Raw genomic sequence first — 24,912 nt, forward strand, 5'->3', positions numbered from 1 at the left:
TAGGCCTTTAGAGGTGAAGTGATAAACAAAAGTACCGGAGACACATTGGTTTCTGTTTGCTCGAAAACATTTTCAACACAGTACTGCATTGTACTGTGTTGAAAATGGGCTTACATTGAAATCGATGATGGCTTTATTCTTCCATGTCTCAATGGTTAGCATTACATTCCAGAGTCATAGACTTGTTGGAAGTTATTATCCTATTGTACTCAGTGAAACCCTGTTCTTCATTCTGAGGGTAACTATTGCTACATTGTGCTACTCCATAATTTAAATCAATTTGAAACCAACACTTGGATAAAAAAATATAGATTATATATATATATATATATATATATATATATATTTCTTTTTTAGTTATAAAAATATTATGTGAAGACAGAAGATTACCATATTATGAAACCATCATGATAATATTATCTGACAAAAACAACAATTTATGTATCCTTGCTTGTTTCACAAACGCTTTTACAAATTCGCACAGGTTACTTTTATCTCTGTTTGTGTAGTACTCACTCAGTCTTTGAGAGGTTCTACCAGCATCAACCTCGGACATAAACAGCATCTCATGTACTACATGTGACTGTATGTTTGAACGCGAACTCAAACGGCCACTGTGGCTTATTAAATTGGACATTAAACATGCAGCTGGGGTACATGACTTATAAGTTTTCATATAAATATAATTTTTTTACACTGGTGGCATGTTGTGGAATAGCGTTCTGTTGCAAATCAAGCTCTCAAATCTAAGAGGAGCTTTTCATGTCATGTCTAGATTTTTTTATGGAGTAGGGTTACAGATTTCTGATGTAATATGCATCACATTTTTAAGTCAACCTTTTCTTGTTGATGTGGATTTTTTTTCAATTCTAGGGTTTGATGGTACTTATCAGGAAGATTATTTTGTTTTTAGATTAGTTCTTGTTAAATGTCTTTGTGACTTTTTTTGTCTTGACATCTTTAGACCATGTTGGCAATAAATGTTTATGTCACTTTAACATGTTAACCTATGGATATTTTATACTTATATAATATATGTATACTATATACGATATATATTATCAGTCTGCGTGACAATGCAACACTCAACACAATGTGGTCGATAAGGTATTGATTCGTAGAGCTGATGCTGAAAACACTGAACTTGACCTGATTATGGTTCTAGATGAAAAGTAAAAGGATGACCACAATATTAAAACTCATCCTGAGGGAAACGCTATTTAATTTTTGAATCATTCCAGCCAAAAACAATCCGTCCATCACGGTCAGTGTCTTGTTTGCAAGGCCAAACTAAACTGCAAGATAAGTGAGTGGTGTTTGGTATTCCATTTGCAAGGACATAATAATTTTGGGGCCTTTAATTGTCACTAAGACAGGATGAATGTCTGATGTGGCTGGAGGCCTTACCTGTTCCTGGAGGGGGGCATTTGTCACAATGAGGGCCCCAGGCTTTGCCCACACTGCAGCAGCAGAGCTGTTTACTCAGCTGGGCAGAAACTGGGTGCAAACACTGTCTCCCTGAGCTGACCAAACGGAAGCAAGCCCCCTTCTCCTCTTGGATGGCAGGAGTGTCGGCTGAAGAGGAGCGCAGGAGGTGGACAAAAAGGAGGAGGGGGAGGTGTAGGAAGTGGTGCACCAGAGTGTAGGAGACATATACATGGGAGAAAGAGAGGACAGAGTGGAGAAATAAAGAGGTCCCCTTCACCAAAATGTTTTCCCTTCTTACCTGTATAGAAACTAAACTTTTTTCTAAATCACCAGACTGCATAATGAAAAAAAACATATATTTTACAGTGAGAAGTGGGGGTACTAAATATTGCGTTGGCACAAACAACTACAATCAAACAGTTTAAGATTTAACGTAAAATACAGACATACAAAGCACATACAATATGTTGCAGGAAAGAAACACACACACACAAACATGCCAATACTTCATGCACTATCAAAGTAAGGTGTTCAGATTAAGGCATGCAGGAGGGTTTGGCTTGGTCTGTGTTTTCCGAATCCTTGAGTTTTCCTTTTAGTCAGAAACTAGTTTTCTCTGGGCCCCTACCTGATAAAATCAGTTAGGAGATAGTAAGTGAATGCCATTATTGAACTGCTGGCAGTCGAGGTGGTGTCCAGCAAACCATGTGGGCATGATTCACAAACCTTCTGGGGAAAGTTGAGACAAGGTGGAAGAGTTGCAGTCTTACCACCCATGACAAACTCCACACAGACTGTCTTTCCCTGACCACTTAAATTTCATTAATTCAACACTAGCAATTTTTTTCACCTTCTGTTTCACATTGATTAGTATTTATAATACTTGTTACTTTTCCTACACAATTACTGCAGGTAGAACAAGATGCATGTAGTTAAATGAATCCCAGGATAGCAAGTTAGCTTAGTCACTTGACACACATCAACTGAAGGAGCATATCCACACTGCCACTTTATTCTACAATACTAAAAAATTACCAAAGCCAGGTTTCTGCAACACTAAATTCACTCGTCAAGCATACACCAGTCGTGGTGGACATCAATCAGTGCAGCACAGCTGTAACTGTAAGTGTGCACACTTCCCTCTGCTCAAGTCCAACAAAGATCTGAAGGTGGCACCACCTTGCTTTTCAAAATTACATTAAAACCTAATGAGAAACATTTTTTGAGAAATATTCTATTACAATTTCGTATTATGAGTGAGATGAGAACATTTTGAGGTTGGTCTAGCTTTGCATAAAACCTGAGTGCAGAAGCAAACCGCTAGCCCATCCCTGTTAAAAGTCTAGAAATACTCCTACCAGCAATTTACATTTGGAATGTGCAAGTTAATAAATAGTCTGTATTTATGTAGCACTTCTCTAGTCTTGATGACCACTCAAAGCTTTTACAGTTTGCCATCCACCCATTCTGGCACTGATCTATACAGTGCATCTAATGGCAGCACTTCCTCTATCAAACATTAATTACACACTGCTTGCACAGCTTTCCGGAGCAATTAAGGGTTCAGTACTTAGTTCAGGACTCCCCAGCACGTAGAATCTGGGAGCCTGGGATTGAACCATGGTTTGACCCTCTCTACCAATTTGTTTCCATCTTCACCATCCTAGGTTGATTGTCATGCTAATGTGCTACATAAAAGTGGGCCGAAATGAGACAGCTCCTCTCTTTCAGATCTGGACTCTAGACCACCAAACTGACCAACCATTGTCAGTGTTTTTGGTTTCGGGGGAAGTTATGGGCTTGAACTTTTAACAAACTACAATTTCTTCGTCCACCCAGTTCTTTCTTCCACTGTAGTGCAGGTTGCCAGGTGTAGACTTTTAGAGATGAATTAATAAACTTTTGAAAAGAGCGACAGTTATCCCCCAATCCATTCCTTTTGCTTAGGTAGGCCAATTTCCTCCTCTGCTCTAGCAACATACAGTCATGAGCCCTTGGAACAAAAGCAAATAGGTGTATTTCCCCAAAAATTACAAAATGCCTTCATAGTTCCTGATTCATTTGATCATCCTTGCGGTGCATACATGACAAGAATATAGTTTCAGTCAGGGGCACCTGATTTACCCATCTCAATGGGGATACAGTTGTGATTGGCGCTGAAGGCTCCATTCCTTGTATCTTCCCTGGATTAGCCGAGAAGCATGCTAAAATAGAACAGGGAAGATGTGCAGAACCCCCTGTTGGGTGTAGCAGGCAAGATGCATTTGTTCAAGATGAATATCGTTAACCACGACCATGTTTGGACTCAGATCTAAAAGGTGGAGGCTGGGGTGGTGGAGGTAAGTTGCCGGCAGCAGGGCGTGAGTGGCAGGGTAGCTGAGCAGGGATCAGTGAGGATCAGGTTGTATTTAAAGGGAATGCTTTGCTGGGAGAATGGGCTGTGATTGGTGGGAGACTGATGAGCAAACATAAACCAGTAGCTGACAGCTTATGACAGCTGAGCACATGCCTCTGTGTCCTGCATGAACAAATGCAATGCTTCATTAGAAATATCCACATTTCAATAATATCTATTTTTCAATATAGACATAAACATCAACATAGTTTTACACAATGAAATTATGTCAAGCCATAGTCCTTGGGAAAGGCCTACAAATCCTTAATATTTAAAGTTCCCAGGAGTAATTTAAACTACATTTAGTTTAAACTGAGACACTTCCAACAATATGTCATCTGGCCAAAATAAATAAATAGGCAAGGAGGGCCTTGTTCAAGTAGGTTAAAAACACCAATGGTCTCTAACAGCTGGGATTTTCTGGAAATAATGGGTCAAATCTACCAAAAGAAAATCTAACCCTGCAGTACTTTGACCTTTATGGTCAAATGTAAATGGCAGCCAACTTGAGTTTGGTAACCTGGACACAAGGATTGTGAAAGCATGAGGAAAATGTTTCAAAAATAAAGATTTTTGGTCCTAATGCAGCATATTTGCTAGACAACATTCTGGTGGTTGCAGCATCCTGCAGTAAGTCATTGTCAGATCAGGATTTAGGTAAGAGAACAAAAAGACCAGGTTTTCCTAGATTTCTATGACTTTCATAAATCTGAAAATCATGGAGCATTTTTTTTACCAGAGAGTTATAGCATAAATACCTTTGAGGAGCAATTATTCTAATATACACTCCATCACTGCCTTTAGATTTTTTTCTGTTTTTGAGAGAGATTGGTGACTCAGGTTTACATTTTGACAACAGGCTTTTCACCTTCCTTTGAAGAGAGGCTAACCAGCATGCACAATTATTTCAAATGTTGTATGGCCTTCTTCTGTCCCATAGCTGTTTCCTGAATGTCTCTGTGGAGTAGCTTATAGGCTATTTTAGTTTGCTCAGTCTTTTAAATTTTTACGCATTCAGCTTCATTCTCTCGGATCTGTCAAGTCCATACTTTTGGCAAACCAAGACACGAACCCCAATCCCTTTACACTTATCACACATCCACCAGTGCTGTATCACCCAGTTCCAGAGCTCTGATGACTCGGACCCTCATTCAGACAAAAGCATTGACTGGATACAGGCTTTGCAGTTGGAGACTCTAACTTTTCTGTCAAGGCATAATCATTTTTCATTCGATATTGATATCTTATGTTAATAATGTAATATAATTTAATTGCATGCAAGGGCAGGGAAATGTGTTCACCACTCTACATGCTGATTCACATGCATATCATCAGTAACAGTTAGTGCTAAGATGCCTAAAGACACCCTAAATTGTGCGCTACACTTTCATGGATTTGACATTAAATTCAACCCAGTGATTTGGACTAAGGGTAATGGACCCGACTCAGACTTGTACATTTCTTTAGTAACTTGGACTGAAACACTCGGGACTCAAGCCTCAACTCAGGCTTGAGGTTAAGTGACTCTGCGACAACACTGTATAGTACGCAGACAAACACATATACATTGCAAAACCAGGAAAGACAACATATAAAGAAAATAACAAGGAGTACAGCTGATTAATCATCAACCGGAGCTGCTTTACTTCAAAATACATCTTCCTACTGTTTCTTCTTCTTTACCTCCTTATATTAATGCTGGGTTTTTATGTTCTGTGTTACATGCTAGGGACCGCATCGGAGTATAAAAGGAACACCATGCGTTTATCCATGCACTGCATTCATATGTATATTGTGAAACACAAATTTGTCTTAGCAGCATTCCTAGCAGCCTTTGCTATCTTGCTCGTACTTTGGAGCAGGTATCCAGGAAAATCAATGAAATATCCTCTGTCATAATATGATCGCAAAGATGCCACTCTTATATGAAAATATTTCAATTATTAATTTGCACATTAAAGGAAGACATGCACATGTAATGTATTAATTAATTAATTAACAAATTAATTAATTAATTAATTAATTGAGTTCTGAGTTTGATGATCAATGATAAATGCAATGACGACAGAAAGAAAATGTAACAGAAAATATTAGAGTGTAGATCTTACGTATGCAAGTGCTGAGTGTGGGGTCTGGGACATAGCCAGGTTTACACATGCACCTGTAGCTGCCCACGGTGTTCAGACAGTTTCCATTGGGACACACACCCTGCAGCTGGCACTCATCCAAATCTGTGAATCATCAAAATGAAAAAACACAATTAATCCAGGGATTTGAGAAGGGGCTTCCTAAAATTGTGAGATGGGAGACAGACAATTTCACTACAGTCTCAATTAGTACGCACACGTATGCCAGAAGTGTTTTACACTTTTAATGAAACTTTCAGTCAGATATCTTTCATGTTGCTGTCAAAATGAGTTTGAGGATTTATGTCATCAGGCAACTGTCTAAATCTGCCTTGTGGTGCTTACTGAATATATATCACCAAATAATCTGATATTCAAGCTTCTCCTCACAAGCTCAACATAGACACTGCATAGTATTTCAGCGAGCAAGAAAAACAATCCAGCTTCTGAATAATAATAGGTGACAGCAGTATCGCCAGGTTGGAGGAAAAGAGTTTGGATTTACCAAGAAGAATAAGTCAGCTGAGTCTTTGAAGAGCACAGTTACAATGCGACTGACAATTTGTTGGCAATAGACACCTGAATCAAGGCTCATCTCCCTCAAACCTACAACTGTAAAGACTGAAAACATTACTTTTACTACACAAGGCCATCCATTTCAAATGTCCATCCCTCCTTTTTAGTCCCCAGCCTTAACAATAAACCTTCTTTCACTCAGATTAGAAAGAAAATGTTTAATTCCTTTGTGTGTTTGAGATATTTGATATTTCTTGTCCACTACCCTCAAAACAAACAAAGAGCTGACCTTGAGGAGATTGGGTTAGGGTTAGGGTCAACTTCTGTTTCAGAGATCAAGTATAAACTCTCAATTTTAATGCCAGCTTTGACAAGAAATGCAGTGGTCACTCTAACATTGTGCTGATGAAGACCATGAAATTGAACAAGCAAGTAAGAAACAGAACAGAAAGGCACCTTTTGTGGGGAGTAGTGTCCATGTAACCTAAAGTGGATCCTTAAATAATGAGTTAACAAATAAGGGAAGTTGATTTGATAATTTAGATTTTCTCTGAATTGCTCATCAATCAATCAACCAAATTTGGTTTGTATAGCCCATATTCTCAGATTACAATTAATCTCACAGGTTTTAACAAGGAGCAACATCTGTGCTTCACCCTCAAAAAGGGTGAGGAAAAACTACCAACTTGTATTACAAGTTGTGTCAGATAGGCCATTCACATTTTTTACAGGCACACAGGATTGTGATCAGAACAACGGTCTGTTTGTGTCCAGTGGGAGCTCTCTGTCATTCTCAGCTCTCCCTCTACCACATTTTAAACAGGGAACTGATTTATAATCTGAGGTATGCAATCTACTGAGTGCCATTCTAATTTTAAAATTGACAATATATTGACCAGAGTCTGAGCATTGATAATAACTTCAGTAAGGAACAACAGGCTCGTTGCTTAAGGTCAGACAGTATTGAGAGTAAGACTGAAACATTGTTGGTTTTGGCTTTTAGTCTTCCTGGGATTTGCTAACAATAAGAAAATGTGCACTATGCTCTTCTGAGGTTTTAACAGATTTCACTCAAACTTCAGTTGGATGATGTACAACAGCAGAGACCACTACAGGGTCCACTCCTGTCATCCAAGAACAGAAATTTGAGGCTGCAGTGACACCAACACTGGACATTCGAAGACTGAAAAATGTAGCCTGGTCTGATGAATCTGAATTTCTGCTGAGGCTGCAGATGAAGAGTCACAAGTTGGAGTCAACAACATAAATCCATGAAGACAACCTGCCTTGTGTCAACAGTTCAGACGGTGTGATGGTGCGAGGGAAGTTCAATCAATCATTCTTATGTCACAGTCTATCTGAGTATTTTTGCTGACCATGTTTTTCCCTCAATAGCCACAGTTTCGTCTAGTGGCTACTTCCAGCAGGATAATGCTCCATGTCACAAACTAAGTCTCAAAATGGTGTCAAGCACATGGCAGTCAGTTCAGAGGACTTCTGGACCTTTACCATCACCAGAGCTAAATCCAGGGGAACCTATGTTATTTGGTAGAACAAGAGATTAGCAGTATGAATATGCAGTTGGTGAATCTGCAGAAATGGTGTGATGCAGAACATGGAGCAGAATCTTGGAGAGAAGTCTACAAAATCTTGTGGAATCAATGGCATCAAAAACTGAGGCTGTTTGAGACCCAGTATTATCATGATTTTCTTAATAAAGAGTGGGTAGGGGAAGTGTACAACTAGCATATATTATTATTTGAAAATAATGCCTGTCAATTCAAAATTTGATGGCAATCCATCAAATAGTTTTTGAGCAAATTCAGTCTGAACAAAAAAAAAATGTATTGTTCCAGAGAAATCCAATGTAAAATGTTGTAGATTTCCTTTTTTTTCCATCCCAAAACACTATTGATGTTTCAAAACTCAACTGTGAAATGTGTCGACTTCCAGCAAGTCAAATTCCTTCATTGAGAACACACTTGGCCCATATCATAAACTGTGACTCATGTCTGTATCCCAACACATTCAGTTTACAGGTGAAAGGGAGTACAAACTTTTCAGCCAGTATGTTTTAAAAGGCTGTTAATAGTCTTTTCTTTTTCTTTGTCCTATCCTCTTACTAAAATATGGCAGGATAAAACTTGGTTGATGAGATGAGACTAAATCGAAGAGAGAAATTCAAATTACAGTGGAGCCCAGTGACCATGGTAGGTACATAAACACTAAGTGCAACCTACTTAGTAGTAGTGTAAAGGATATACATTTATACATTTCCAATATATAAACAGTTACAACTGTATTGTAATGTATTACAGTGCGTCATTGGAGAAACACTTGAATATTGCTGCAGATGGTGGGGAAATATTTTTGGAAACTGACAATGAATCATTTGCCAAGTATTTTGGTTTTGTTTCAGTCTACATTCATTTTGTTTATCTGAATGAATTGAAAAAGCGTGTTCAGTACACAGAGGAGAAAAGGCACGGGCTGATATCCTACAAACAAGTCAGTTTCTGCCAATATTTTATCTAAAATGTTCATCTGGAATTAACACCCAAAACTCCACTTGGAAATCATAGAAAATAAGATGCACTTATGACTCCAGAACTTTCCTGACAATAATCACGGTTTTACATTTTCTTCAGTATCCCAGTAATGCAGTGATGGTTTTTTGTACATCTGTGGTTGCAAAAATGAATAAAAAAACAAAAGCTAAAAAATAGGAGCCTCAAGTTGTATCCTATAGCTGATTGACTGACCCCATGATATTTTACTTTCTGTTTACATCCCCCAAAGAACCTTTTTTGTTAGTTATTCAGTATTTATCAATAGTGTTTGTAATTTTAAATAAAATCTAAAATATAACCCATCTCCAGCAATATAGAGAAATGTTTTACTGACAATGAATAGGTGTCCAGAAATGTCTTAATAAACCACACAAAGTACTATATTTCTTCCTTTCATTGGATAGCATTGTCTTCATAAGATAATTGACCGTGGACAATGATTCAAAGATACATCTGAGGATGCACTACAACACATCCTTGTTGGGTGTTTCTCTGGCTGTATATAAGTTATTTTTGGCTAATGTGCTTGAGTGAACCTTTCCCAAGCTGGAGAATCACTCTTGCCCCAGATGTGGAGAGTAGTAGTAGTTAGGACGTCATACACAGCGGAGACCATGAATTTGATCCACTGGGGTTATGCCTCTCAGATATCAGTCCTAAATATCTTTCTCTTCAGTACACCCACCCGCCTTGTCCATGTTTACCACTGCATGCCCACCATCCTGCAGTTTCCCCTCGACACTTCAGTAAAAACATTAAGCCTTCCCCCCGTTCCTGACTGCATTTTTACTTTTCAATTGAAAGAAACTGAGAGGAAATACAGGAAATTTAAAAATAACCAAGGCTCATCTCAATAACTAATAACTCAGTTTGACTAAGTGTTTTGACAGTTCTTTGAACTCCATTAATACTAGTGAGAAAGGCTTGTGATCTGGAGGAGAATGAGCGTTGCATACAGAAAACGAGATTGTCCATAAATGAAAAGAGAAATGAAATGACAGACATTTCTTTTTTTTCATTGTTCGGTGAGCATATGTATTTTGTGCATAACACATCAGCACTCTGGTGAGCTTGCATTTGTCCAGTCCTTGACTTTGCAGCTGGGGTTTGGGAAAATGAGAGGCACCCAATGAGTGAGGCTGATCGTAAAGTGCCATTACTGTAACTCAGACAATAACAATACAGTACAGCAATAGCAATACAGTATGTGGTGGGAACCCTGTGAAGACGGTTGGTATTGCCAGGCTGTTGAATAGGTTGATTCATATAACTGATGGTAGGCAAACCAAAAAATGTGTGAAGTAACGGTCCTCGGGTTGTATACTGACCTTATTTTATGATACTTAATCTGATTATTTAATCAGAAATTACTTACTTTAGAAATATAGTGATCATTGGTGAAGATGCTTGTGAGCAGTGTTATCTTCTGTTAAATGATACAAACAATATGAAAGATTCACAACAACTTAAGGTGATTCATTTAAATTGGTGTCCTAATAAAGGAGGGCATGGGAGCAGAGTGAGGCTGATGATGATTTCCTTTTTAAAATGATTTATTCATGTATCAATTGTTCCACTGCCTTCTGTTTTCTGGGATAATCAATGGAATTACCATTTGACCAGAAAACGGGTGTGTGGATGTGTAGGTGTCTTATGGGGGATGGGCCATGATAAGGCACTGAACATTCAATTCCATTCACAACAATAAAAACTTTTTTTTTTAAACTAACAAAAAAGACACATAGAAGAGAGTAAGCCAAACCAAGCACACATACTGTGGGCCCAAGAGTAAAAACAAGGAGGGGCTGTTGGAAAATGATAATTATAATAAATGAGAAGAAAAGGATGTGGTAGTTTTGAGTGAGTACCAGCTCTTCTTACAGGGTAGCCAAGTCTAGGGCTATACACACAAACACACACACAGGCCCACACAAACACTCACTCACTCTCACACACACACACACACAGTCTGACAGCAGTCTGAATCTGCAGCAGGCCCTCTTTCTCCTGTCAGAGTCCTTTTGCTTCCAGCCACAGAACTGGCAAACACTGTGGTTAACATGGCACATGACTGGAGCTTATATTGAATCCAGCACCCTCTATTGTTGATATAAGGAACAACATATGACTGTAGGAAATGGCTCATTTTGACAGGCCATTGTTGATATGTGAACCAGAAGTGAACAAAACAATCTCACTTCACAGGTTCATTTTGTGGCTATACACTTCAGTCATATCACATATTCATTGGCGGATGGCTTCTCTCAAATCCTTCTGATATCAAAGGATAGGTTCACAATTTTTCTGCAGTTAATATTCAGGTACTTACATCAACACTGAACATGTTTTTTCTTCTTCTTGCTATCATAATTTCTGTTCTAACTAGTAAGTTAAGATCCCTTCTTAGAGCAAAGTGCATAGTCCTTATTGTGGGTGTCAAAGCATTTGTCAAGTGGCTGAAGTTTCTGCCTATTTAGAACAAAATTCTTCATACTACAAGATGTTTGATGAGGAATGCGATTAACATTCATACCTTGCCAGAACTCAAATTTGAGACTCTTTGTAGTAAATGTGGCAATCTTGTCTCACCACATGTTGCACACCAGATCAAGTACTGCTTACTGGTAAAATCCTAATTCTCTTCCACTGCATTTTTAGGCCAACCAAACTGAATTGTTGGTTGGAGAAGGTGTGATACCTCTTCTATGACCTCTAGAAGAAGAGTTGGAACTTTTTTCCCACATCTGCTTTCAACAAATATACCACAAAATCCATCATGGCAGCAACATGCACAAAATCACTTCCTGTTTTGTCTTCAAAGTAAAAGCATTTTTGTTGTGTTGCTGCAATCCTTCATATCAAGCTGCACTACAGAGCTGTTATTTTGAAAAGCTGTGAATTTGGGCCAGAAGATTGTGTGAAGACTCTGACATAGCTGACATGCAATGTATGAAAAAATAATAGCAGTCGAGTGAATCATTCAAACCTATATATCAGCCATGTGTGAACACTAATAAAGCTAATTCATTTTAATTATATGAAAAACAATGACTATAATATCATTGCAGATAAATCAGGCTGGATAAACACAATGTTTTCTGACTTGACTCTGCACCATAGACAGTTTATAAAAGCTCTGCACTCAACATCCAGGACACAAACAATAAAGAGTGAGTATATAGTAGAACTGTTTGAAGAGGACTCACAAACGACATGGAATAGTACCGAAGTAGGCTGTGGAGCATCAACACAGGACAAACAAATAGGCTGTTTAGAATGGGCGCTGCACTAGTTTCACTAAAAACCACAAAATTCAAAGCTATGGTGGTACCAGAGGAAAAGTCAGGGGATCAACAAAGTTAGTAGGATTCATAATCTGGGGTGGGGACCATGAATATCTCAACCACAATCCCTCTTTCGCCAAACACACCAGAGACTGCGCCAATTTCACAATGTTCAAATCACAAATCAAAACCCACCTTTTCAGAACTGCTTTTAATGTGTGATGTATGTTGTGTGCTCTATGTTTCTTTGGTATGTAGCTTTTTATATTATTTTTAAAATGTGTAAAGTGTCTGAGTATTCTGAAAATCACTGTATAAATAAAATGTCTTATGACTATTATCAAGTAGATGTTTAGAAACAGTATTTCACAAAATAAATAAAAACTTATTAACACATATACATTTACATATATAACAAGAACTCTTACCTTGGCAATGAGAGCTGTTGATTCTTTTGTAGCCCTGAGGACAATCTATCAGAGGGATAGCTAATGCAGAGAAAAAGAAAGTGAAGGTGGAAAACCGATTAGTCATTCAAAAAGTTATTGAATGATTCACAAATATAAAAAATATACAAAAGACAGTTTTTTAAAGTTTGTTTTCTTTAGATTAAATCCCAATTTATTATCCTTCAAACACTAGTGACCTTCCCTTTCATTGGGGCAGGTGTTCAGGTATAGAGTCACAGCCCTCCCAAGCAAGCTGTATCATAGTCTGTAAAAGATGGACAATCTGACAGCGCCACAAGAGTCCAGCCAAAGTGTTCGCCCCCCTGGTGGCTGGCTGCAGTATAGTTCATAAACCCCAACTCCTCCATGTTTATGGATGAGACATGTAACAAACTCAAAGGTCAAAATGAGTCACATTAAATGTACCCAAAGATGGTCTGTTTTATGAGGTAGTTGTAATGAAACTGGTGTAAGTTGTTCATGTTTCTGATGAGTTTGTTTTTAATTGATTGATCTGATGCTATGAAAACTGGGTGAAACACCATGATTGACAGCTGAGACTGTGTTTGGCTGAGCATGTGTATTGGCAGGACCTTGATACCATGAAGAAAGAATAAAATGCACAGATGAATTAACATGAGACAGACAACAGAAATAGGGGGAGCTGAAGGCTGACTGGCTGGAAGCTGATTGGACAGCCAGTAGCTCAGAATGAATAAGATTTAGAAGTCAAACTTGTGTTAATCTCTGTTGCAAGTTGGAGACGAGGCCCTGCTGTAACAGTGAACAAAAGTACCACTGGGTAGGTGGTAGCCAAGCACCTGAAAGGAGATTGACATTTGGCTCAACAGGAAACAACAAGCCTCTGTTTGTTTAAGCAGTAAAGCCAATTTATTTACCAGCTACCAGTAGCTCCATGGCACAATGTGGTGTTTCACTCTTTACTTTAAAGAGGAAGAAATCTCATGCCACTGCCATTCCTGTGGATAATAGAGGGAGGGACTAACCCTTGAATTTGTAGTGACGCCTACTGAGTGTTTATGAGACATGTGGGCTAAAAGCTGATATGACTGATCACTGACAAACACTGTCTGACACAGTTCAAGGCAAACTAAGATCAAATGGCTAAATTGACTGCATTTACATGACCTGCATATTAAAGGACCTGGTTAGTGGATGGCACGCTTGCTCAAAATGTATTAATGAAGAATAAATCACTTAAAATCCTCTCTGAATAGAATGACAGTCTTCACTGTTGTTGAGGGGGTACTACTGCATACATGAATTCATTTGTACAAATCATTTTCTGTCTAAATGTCCCTATATGTCACTTAAAGGTACAATTTTGTGATATCTAGTGTTGAAATTACATGTTGCAGCTGAACACCCCTCACCTCACCCTCTCCTTACAAACATGATAGAGAACCTGTGGTAGCTTCAGTTGTCATAAAAACTCAAAAGGTGTTTAGTTTGTTCAGTCTGGACTAATGTAAAAAACATGGCGGCCTCCATAGAGAGGACCCCCTTGATGTAAATATAAAGTATTTAAATATAAAGGGGCTTTTCTGGGGTAAAGAAAACTACAATTCATACAATTTAGATGAAATGAACTAGTGAAAGCATCATGAAGATTATTCTACATTACATTTCTGCCAATAGATCCCTTTCACTTATATCCTACACACCGGACCTTTAAATCAACTTCTTGTCACAGCTCCTCTGTGTCTCACCCATCAGCAGGTGTGTGCCATCTTCCCCTAAAGACTAGCGGAGGCGCGGCCAGGGACAGATCACCAGCACGATATCTACCCTGGTCATACTCCCAGTCTTCACCAGTTCATACTTCAACGCCACTCGTTCTTGGTTGCTGTTTACCCCTGAAACTCCAAAACCCACCCCTCCATCCTCCACCCTTTTCTTGCCCTACATTCAATATCCAAATTCCATAGATCTATAAAGGGAATCGGGTTATATGCATACAGAGCTACAACATAAAAAGCACAGCCACAGTCAGGCTGGCTATTGCGTCCCAACACACCCACACACTCAGTTTAGCTGGGCAACAACTTCTCTAAAAAGAGCTGGGAGACAGGGGTGAGTGTTGCGTGCCACCAAGGCATTTCAGTGCTTTTCCTCTCTGGAAATAACTCTCTGGGTGAGAGTCACCTGTCTTTTAAACCCAGCCCAAAACAAAAGCCCTATAATGTTTCTTAATTTTTATAGCTTAGCATCTTTACTTTTGCCTGTTGCTCCCTGAGGCAAAAGGGGGCCCAGAGACACTTGTTGAGAATTATTTTAGGTGTAGGTTTCCAGATGGCATCACTATGACATCACCAGAGGTTATTTTCAAAGACTTGACAAAGCCACAGGCTACAAACAAGGGCAGCTTTACATAGACACTGTATAGATTGCATTGCATTTGCAAGTTAACTTCATGTTAATGTACATATTGTGTTCAAAGAGCAGTTGCAGTCTTTTAAAATAGATACAGAGCCAACCAGATTTAGTTTAAAGCACAAACATAGCCTTGTGCTACATGATGTGATGCTTGATCATTTACCTCCACACCTGTCTCCAATCTCCCTTCAGCATGAGATTGTCAGCTAAACTAAAGTGACACCTCAGCCGCACAAGTGAATACTTCAACCACTCTCTTAGATCAACTGACTTTTTGTCTCCTTTCCTCAGGATCAACCACGACCCTGCCTGCTCACCAGACACGCCGCGTCCATGAGCTGCTGTTGATGACTTATAAACGCTGTGTGTGTAAAAAGGCAGTGTTGAAAAGCTGTGTTACTACACCCTCTGATTCATTACTAAGACAACATGGTACTACAGGAAGTAGAACTGTGTGTTTCTATAAGAGTAATGAGAATAGGAGCAGTGAGTGAGTCTGAGTCTATTTCCAGGACTCATATAAGGTCATCTGTGACCTTTACCTTTGACCACTGAAATCTACTCAGTCCAAGTGACAACTGATCAAAAGTTGAAGAAATTCCCTTACGGCGGTCTTCAGATGTCACATTCAAGCCGACAAAAACATGGTTAGCAAGGCTTTCGTGACTTTGACCTTTGACAACCGAAGTCTAATTAGTTAATCAGTGAATCTGAGTGAAAATGTGTGCCAAAGAATTCCCTTGAGGTGTTCCTGAGATATCACATTCAAAATGGTGTAACAATGACCTTTGACCCCCTAATTCTAATTAGGTAATCCTTGAGTATCAGCGAATTGTGCCAGAAGTAATGAAATTCTCTACGGGCAGCTGATACATCAAATTCACAGGAAAGTAAGATCACTGTGACCTTAGACCTCCAGACACCAAAATCCAATCAGTTCATCGTTGAGTTCAAGTAAATGTTTGTACAAAATTTGAAGAAATTCCCTCAAAGGGTTCTTGAGATATTGTGTACATGAGAATGGGACAGGCGGACAATCTGAAAACGTAATGCTTCAGGTCGCTGGCTGCTGCCGGTGCAGAGGCATAAAAACATCTAAGGAAAGCAGTTGCACTTACATTGTTTCATTGGACACTTCTGGCATTTGTGGAAACCCCAGGATGTTCCAATGGTTCCACAGCACTGCTCCTGCTTAGTGAGACCTGGCAGAGCCTTCCCACACTGTAAGATGTAATACATGTAACACAGTGGGAGAGGACAACAGGGATGAAGGAGGATACATTATTATTTCTATATTACAGACTGACACTTGCAGAGCACACCCACATCATCTCCACCCCTCCCTCCCTGACAGAGCCTTATCTTCATAGCAGTATTTACTCTGCAACATGCGACTTAGTGAATGTGACATGCGATTTGTGACCTTTTATGAAATTCAATAATAAATCTGCTTTTCATTTTACACCCCTCGTCTGCAGTGCTTGATGTCGACACCAACAACAACTATCAGATATTGCTTTATTTTGGGTCTGGCACCATATGTTTGTCAATTTTAAACACCTATTCTGGTGTGTGTGCTTATACGTTTTGTGTTTGTCTAGACTGGATGGGTCTTAGATATTTTCTTCGTATGATGCACTGGGGATAAAACTGTTATCAGTCATTTTAAGTATGATTTCTCCACACTGGCAGCCAGGAAACATGCTTTTCTGTATCTAGCATGAACACTAACATGCATACTGAGTGGCTCTGTGTGAAACTGTCTTGGGGGGAACTATGTGATGCAATTCTTTCACTTTATCACATATTCTTCTTCCAGCAAGAAGTAAAATCTATTTGTTTAAGTTCAGGATGGTAGATGGCAGCATCACTACAGGACCTAAGTAGGAGGAAAAATACTTAAACGGTCTCCTTATCATATAATAGATAAGAATTAGACCTCAAGCAGCATTGCAGGGCTTGTTTTATATTACGTACTATGTCATGTAACTTGTCTCAACCTAGTTTTAATTGTATTGGCTGAATTCAGATTTTGCTGCTAGTTCATGAATAGCTTGTTCCATGAGATGTTCTAGAGAGAGACAGTGTACCTGACTGCCTGCAGTCTCCTGGAAGCAGCGGCCCAGTGTGTTCTTGGAGGTAACAGGCTGGTACTGAGGAACCTGGTAGCCATGCTGGCTGGGATAGACTATGTTGTAGCCATGGTGCTGGATCTTCTGGCTGCTGTCTGTGTGGTGGTAGGTGTAGCTGGTGGATGAAGAGGAGCCTGACTGGGAACCTTTCAGCTGGTGGCCGTTGTTGTGGAAATTGTCCAGCTGGGAAACCTGGTGAACCTGGACAGAGGCTTCTGGAGGATGTTTGATATGGATGTTGACAATACTGGGGCTGAACACTGGAGACACACAGGACAAGATGAGCAATACCACATTTCTGGAAAAAATGTAATATAATGAAATGATTAGAAAAACTGTCAATGATTAAAAGGTTCAGTGTGTTGGATTCAAGTGAAAGGGATTTTTGGCAGAAATTGAATATAAAATAATCCTAGGGATGTTTTCACTGGTGTGTTTCATCTAAATTGTATGAATTATTGTCTTTACCATAGAATGGGCTCTTCAAATCTGAAAACTTTATATTTACATGGAGGGAGGGGTCCATGGAGGCCGGTATTTACTGTTGTCCAAACTGGACACACTAAAATCTTTTGAGTTTTCATGACAACTGAAGGTCACCACAGGTTCTCCTTCATGTTTGAAAGGGGAGGGTGAGATGAGGAGTATTCAGCTGCAACATAGAACTTTACCTCTAGATGTCACTAAATTTTACACACTGAACCTTTAAGATGAGACAATTATTTATCTATTGAATCACAGTCTTTAGTAAGTGTGTACTCCAGAGTTCTATTGTAGGAAACAGGAATTATGTTACTTACATAAACGTGTTTACACCTGTTTTAGCCCATTTACCACTAATTATATTCCACTTAACGTAACTGCTGACCACCCTCCAGAGCTGCAGTAGTTTACATTTGTGAATTGTTTTTTGCACAGTGTTCCCTGAAGCCTTTGAAAAGCGTGACTTGAAGTAAATGAGCTAAAGCATGCTTCCTTTAGAGAAAGTTGAGTGATAAGGAATAGGAAAGAATTACTTTTTCCACCCACATTTTCCATACAGCTCACAGCTTTTCACTCTGCCACTGGTATCACAGTCTTTGCCTTACACTCACCATTGCTCTGGGCGTTGCTGTAGGTCAGTGGCAGCGTGTGTGTGGAGTGGACCTGAGTTTGGCTGTAGCCGCCTGCCTGCTGCTGGTGCTGCTGGTGTCCATTCTGAACCGGCATCTGGCAGAACTTTCCAGTAAAGTTGGGAGGACACTGACACTTGTCCCTGGAGCTGCACTTTCCGCCATTTATACATGGAAGATGACAAACCACTGAGAAGAGAACAAGAAAGCCATAATGTGGATGTATAAATGACATACACACCAAGAAGAACAAAATAATAATAATAATAATGTTTTGGATTCACGCGTGTGTGACCTTTTAACAGAGCATTCAATAATTATCCTTCTGAACATGATAATGGAACTGGGTTGCATCTGGTAAATGCTTTTTATGATGCATTTGATGCACATAAAAAGCTCAGGAAATCCAAGGTGTCACATGCATGTTAACCACCTCTTAACATTCACAAGATTTGCTGTCAGGGAACAATCACTGAAAATGAACAGGACTATAAGTTACTGCACAGTTTCACCAGACATCTATGACATAGTAAATGGTCTGTATTTGTAGAGATAGTCTAAATGACAGCTCAAGGTTCTCTACAGTAAAGTTTTTGTCTCAAACCCATTCACACACACTTTCATACAGTGCATCTATGTGCAGCACTTTCTCTATGAGAATGGCACAGGGGCTATTTGGGGTTCAGTATCTTGCCCAAGGACACTTCAGCATGTACATGGGGAACACTGGGTTTGAACCACTGACTAGTACAGTACTGATTATAGCCTTCTATAGCTATAGCTATATGCTTCAGGTTTGCTACTTCGTCAAATCTATTAGAGCCTCAACCCCCACCTTCTGACAACACTACCCATCCTTGTTTTTTCAAAAGTGTATTTCAAAGGTTTTCCTTTCCTTTCATATTTGCTTGACAGTTACAGTCTGTTACAGTGGGAGAGAGAGTTGCTGACTTTGTGTTTTATAAAATGCTCAGGATTGAGGATTTGATAAAAGCTAAAATGTAATTTTATAAAGTAAATAAATAATTTGCCTTTATGTTCTGGCTTAATATAGTGTTTCATTTGTTCAATTGTGTACTTGTATTACTTGTATTTATACTTTATCATTATTATTTATCTTATTCTATTTTGTTTTACTTACATTTTATTTGAAATTTATTTTGACTTTCTTTTTATCTTGTTTGTTATTGATTGTTTTCTTTGCATTAAACTCTAAATGTCTAAATTAATTTCTTATATCATAGGTTTTGTCAGTCACCTGTAAAGCCCTTTAAATTGCATTCGAAGTGTTTACATTGTACTATCTAAAGTCAGTTTATTGATTGCAGTAAATTAGGTTTTAATAATGGTGTGTACTGGAATTCAGTACTACAGTTTCTCTTCCTGGCCTACTTGGCAACAAAAATGGCAGGAACTCAGAGGCTCAGTAACAATATTTCATGATGTTAGAAAAAGAAAACCATGACCACATAGTGACTGTTGACAGAACAAATGTTATTGTGGCAGCTGGCCACTGTCGCCAAGTAGATTATAGGAGACCAGCACTTCCTTGTACTTAGGAGGGCTCAATCCTCCTCTTCTTTACACCATGTTGTCTTCTGTTAGGGTTATGATTTCTGTATTGTTAATTTAGCATACCATTTTGTTGGTCTGCCACTAGTTGTTGAAATATGATTTCTTGAATATTACTTTCCTTTGAATACATTGTCTTTGATTTAGTTAAACCCTTGTGTCTCTGTCTCTTATTTCCAATGGTTTCAAAGCCAGGCTATAAGAATATCTTAAGTTTGATTACACATGGCAAATGTTTTCTTTGGCATATTTGTTGGCAAATGGCCAATGTCTAAGCGCAGTAATCCCAGTCTGTACGTTCCAGGATTTTAATAGAGGACATAGGGACTGAACCACCCAACACGAAGGCCAGTACAGTTTGCCTCCGCAGTACAACTTGTCAAGTGTTAACCCTTATGTAAATTCTGTAGTTCCCACACATCATGGGCACACCACAGCAACAGGTGTCAGATTCATAAACAAGAAACAGACTGCAGCACTCTTTCAACCAGAGGGTGTAAATCAAGCCGAAACAGAAGAGTGGCGCTTATGTAAGAACCTAGAGTGAAAATGGAATACAGTGAATTCACTGTTAAGTAGCCAAAAGGCATAAACTCTCGGGGAAAAGAAAGCCGTGATGGAAATATATGCCACATTGAGTTCAATGTGATAGTGGTCAATAGTTGCATGTTGACAAACAGTAGGAATACTGGCATCTTCACACACATCCAAAATTCCTCATTTGCGCAAACTTTACCAAATAAATTCTGACATTGTGAACACTTTACTCACATGACTTACCAGCTACTCCTGCTTCTAAGCCATATTCTCTTTGCAATATTTAAAAAGTTCACTTAAAATCTTCTTGAAAGTCAAACATGGAAACATGTTGTATGAATTCAGGCCTTTAGTCCAAAATATGTTTGATCTACTGATAAGCTAAGCAATTAGAGCTTCCTTCAGTTTGTTCTCAGTGATGAAGATCATATTTAGTTTACCTGAGACAGACCTGATACTAGATTATTTGAGCAGCCTATATGTAACTTGGAGGGATAAACTCAGTTAAACATTTATTATATTTAAAGTTTGCACCTTACTACCGCTAGTGTGGTTCTAATTGTGTTTCTAATGTTCTCACTACAGCTCAAAATAGTTACCTGAGAAACTCATGGATCTAAAGGTTAAAAATTGACTTGACTTGTTGATATAATTTGAGAGGCATGGTGAGGATAATGCCAAGCTGCTTTCCTCTACATTAAGTGCTATACACCTGTCTTATTCCTCTAAGTTCTCCTGCCTTATCTTTCACATTCAACCCACCACCCATACCTCCACCCAGACTCTATTTGTTTTCATCCAACTGTAAATGATTTGAAACCATCTGGACTGCAACTGACACAAATGAGCTGGCAGCTACAGGCGTCTTTAATAAAGAAAGCTGGAGCTGAAGGCCAGAAAGCTCTCAGCACTTGGCAACTCCTTCCCTCACCTGGGAGAAAATATGCCAGAAGAGCTGGAAAAACACCACTTAAATCCACTCTCCAGAGGCTGCAGCCGGCCAAATGGGATACACACACAACAGCCTGAATATGTCCAATTTAAAAAAAAAAAATCCTCGTAAGCGGTATCAAGTCATTCCATGAATTTTTTCTGCTATCACCAAACTATCATCGACTGGCCAAGTAGTTTTCATCTCACCTTTGCCAAGACCTAGATTTTCTACAGTGTCTGCCGAACAAAATGTGTCTACAAAAACAATATGATCATTGTAAAGCGCTTTGAGTGGTCATCAAGACTAGAAAAGCACTATATAAAAACAAAGCATTTACCAAATCATTTACCATTGGAAACAATAAGGAAATAAAACAGGATCAGATATTCTGGGGGAAATGTATACAATTGCTTCAGCATGAAGATTCAGAATTACAATGTTTTAATGTGTTTTAAATTTGAAACAGTTGCAGTGGTAACAACAGCTTGTTGTAGTAGATAAAGTAGGTGGGCTTATAGTTACACATTTGCAGTAAAAGAAGAGGTGGTTGTCGTGACGGTGAGGGTAATAGCACCACGGAATGATATTGCATTGAAGATATAATATATGAAAAATGTACTCAGTGTTTAGTGACATAAAAAAACAAGCATCGAAAGAAAAGGCTTATATTATTCATTACAGAATATTGAACACTGATAACGTCAACCCCTTTGATCAGTTTTCCACAATTTTGAACTTCTGTTTAAAGTTGTTGTTGCTGGAAATGATTGATGTATGACAAATCAAACGTTCCACAACACTGCAGCAAATTAGCAAAATGCTGACATCAGCATGCTAACAATGTTAACAACAATGCTGTTTTTTCAGCAGAATCTCTTGTTGACCAGTGGGGTTATTCGCCTCGATGCTGCCAATGGGGTCCAGACAGGGCCACCCTGAAACAGTGAAGGCTAAAGATTCAGTCTAAACTGAATAAATGTCAAATCAGCATGGAGAGCACTGACCACTGTTATAGACTGACTGGTTTTTTTCTTATTGAAAACCTTATTCTCTAAAATCGGAGCCCTCAGAATCTAATCGATTCATGATGTGCCTATGTAACCCATGGGGTCAGAGGCACATCATGACTCGATATATATATATATATATATATATACATACATACATACATATATATAGGGTGAATTCGGTTAATCATTCTTTGCTATTTTGACTTCTCCGACCTATACCTGTTTTACACATTAGATCAACATATCTGTATATCTGTAATCCTTAATATGTTTTCTAACCACACCAGACGAAAGAATGGAGATATCATACTCAGAGGAGACATGGTCAAGCTTTTAATGTTCTTTGTGCCAAAAAGGATTCTGATAATTGATAATCTGGGACACTTGTATTAATAAATCACCTTGCTGTTTAATATTACATTATGAAAACAATACTAAGAAAACCCTAATGAACCCTAAATGAAGAAACTAATATTCTATGAAAGGTGTATCATTGTTTTTTTTTTAAATCAATTAAATTTCAATCACTTTATTCATTGATTAATTCACCATTCTATTGGGGCTGCTCAAGGAACAAACAGATCATCGTCATCATCGATCAGCACATTGTCTTCTCCACATGTTTAATGAAACCAATGGCTGCAGACCACAGGATCATCTCTTTTTGGATTATTATTTACCATGAACTCCTGTTTGACAATATGCTACATCTCTTTTGTTTAGCATTGCTTTACTTCAGGAAGTCCATTAATGCATATTTCTCCATTTACAACTCAAATGACAGTCCCAGATTACCCAAAGCATGATGTCCTACATTATCAATCATGTTTGATAAAGTGGGAAAACTAAAAATGAAACTTTTCAATAACCCAATGCACATTTTATTACTCGAATACACAACAAACCCAATTTGATAACAATAGGGAACATTGTATTATTCATGACAGATTTTTAACCTGAACATTAATCTTGTCAGAATCCTATGTCATTGATCTATTAATGCAATTCCAATTAAACAATTTTAAACTGTCCAAACCCTGATAAATGCATTTTCAAGTCTTATATTTTCAATTTAATATCACTGTGAAGCCCCTCATTTCATCATGGTCTGTGAGCAAGTTTAAACAGATCCAACCTTTCCTTCCCCTCATTCATAAATCAACACTCTTCCCTCTCCACCCCTCTCACCAGGTAAGTATGATAAACAAGACAGGGGCGACTTAGTCTGCCATGGCTCTTTAAGATGAATCTGAGCAGTAAATAAACTTTCATCTGCCCAAGTCTGCACCCTGTCACAGGGACGAGGAAGACAGTGTAAGAAAGAAAAGAGAGAAAGACTGAGGGGCATAGGAGGAACAAAGCGAGCCCGGACAGGCTCTCGCGTCTGAAGCTCTATTCATCCACCTCCAATCAGATCCAGGTGCAACGTGAAGAAACCATTTTGCAGGTTCTGCAACATGCAGGATCACAATGTCAACAGCTGCTTGAGAAAATAATAAAACATATCCCTATTTTACTGTTCTTCTTTTTCTGGCTGAAAGCTTTTACACATGCTAATATGTCAAGTGCTTTGGTTTAGAGTGGTTTATTTAAAATCTCCACTAACACTGAGCCACTACAGAAAAGAGTGACCTTAAAGTCCAATGAAAACTGGCCTCAGTACTGACTGAAGCAACTGATGAAATCTCTGGATAGTGCAGTACGGTTACATCATAACTGAGATACAAAGTTAAATAGCTTTACACTACAATGAAGAATCTACTGGAGTTGTATAATAATAGCTTTTTATGTCCTAGAAGCAGACGTTTTCCACTTTAGATGTCATAGCTCAATTTCCACAAATACGAACTTGTCAGGTATGTTTCAGTAAAGTATGGATGTAATATTCACTGAACAGAGACGTCCTGCTGTAATCTGTTTTTCTGTGAATGTCACTTTTGTTTACTCTTCCATTCTGGATCAGATTCAGACTCACACACACGCAGATGGATTAAAGAAGTATCCATTTCCAATCTATTAATTACTTAGGTTCACGGTTCGCTTTCACAACAGCAGTAAGACGCTGAGGCATTGCTCACAGGTGCTGGGTGTGCTGCCCTTTCGGCAGGCTTCTGGATGTTCACAATACAGGTCATAATATATTCTTGGTATATCAGAGGACACAATAGCACTCAATACTGTTTTATGACTGATGGTAAACCATAGTAAATTCTCCTTCACTCTATCTGAATATAAGTGAATACAAATTGTTATTAAATCCAAAAGACAGCTTTGCACATTTTGTACTGTATGACGACTTTCTCATCAGTAAGATCACGATAAAGGCGTTTGGTCCTTGGTCAGGGAGTCAGATTCACAGGTCAAAGTTAGCACATGTTGATTTTTATGCAAAAGCACTACAGGAATTGAAATATCTATATCCATTAGTGAATCCCGACATCACTGCAAAT

General features: G+C 38.7%; 1 protein-coding gene across 5 annotated transcripts in view; it reads right to left on the reverse strand.

The window, feature by feature from the left end:
• The window catches only part of ltbp1 (latent transforming growth factor beta binding protein 1), a 104,702-nt gene that overhangs the window by 37,172 nt on the left and 42,618 nt on the right, over positions 1-24,912 (reverse strand). For 4 of the 5 annotated variants that reach the window (XM_069538448.1, XM_069538453.1, XM_069538450.1 and 1 more), the window contains 6 exons: positions 18,392-18,598; positions 17,256-17,557; positions 16,284-16,386; positions 12,748-12,807; positions 5,932-6,054; positions 1,408-1,575 (listed from right to left, as the gene is read on the reverse strand). In XM_069538448.1, coding sequence (XP_069394549.1) covers positions 1,408-1,575; positions 5,932-6,054; positions 12,748-12,807; positions 16,284-16,386; positions 17,256-17,557; positions 18,392-18,598 — 963 coding nt within the window. The remainder of the gene's footprint in view (positions 1-1,407; positions 1,576-5,931; positions 6,055-12,747; positions 12,808-16,283; positions 16,387-17,255; positions 17,558-18,391; positions 18,599-24,912) is intronic. The other variant, XM_069538452.1, reaches the window with a different exon arrangement.

The sequence above is a fragment of the Paralichthys olivaceus genome, chromosome 14 (assembly GCF_024713975.1).
Source record: "Paralichthys olivaceus isolate ysfri-2021 chromosome 14, ASM2471397v2, whole genome shotgun sequence".
NCBI classification, from domain to species: Eukaryota; Metazoa; Chordata; class Actinopteri; order Pleuronectiformes; family Paralichthyidae; genus Paralichthys; species Paralichthys olivaceus.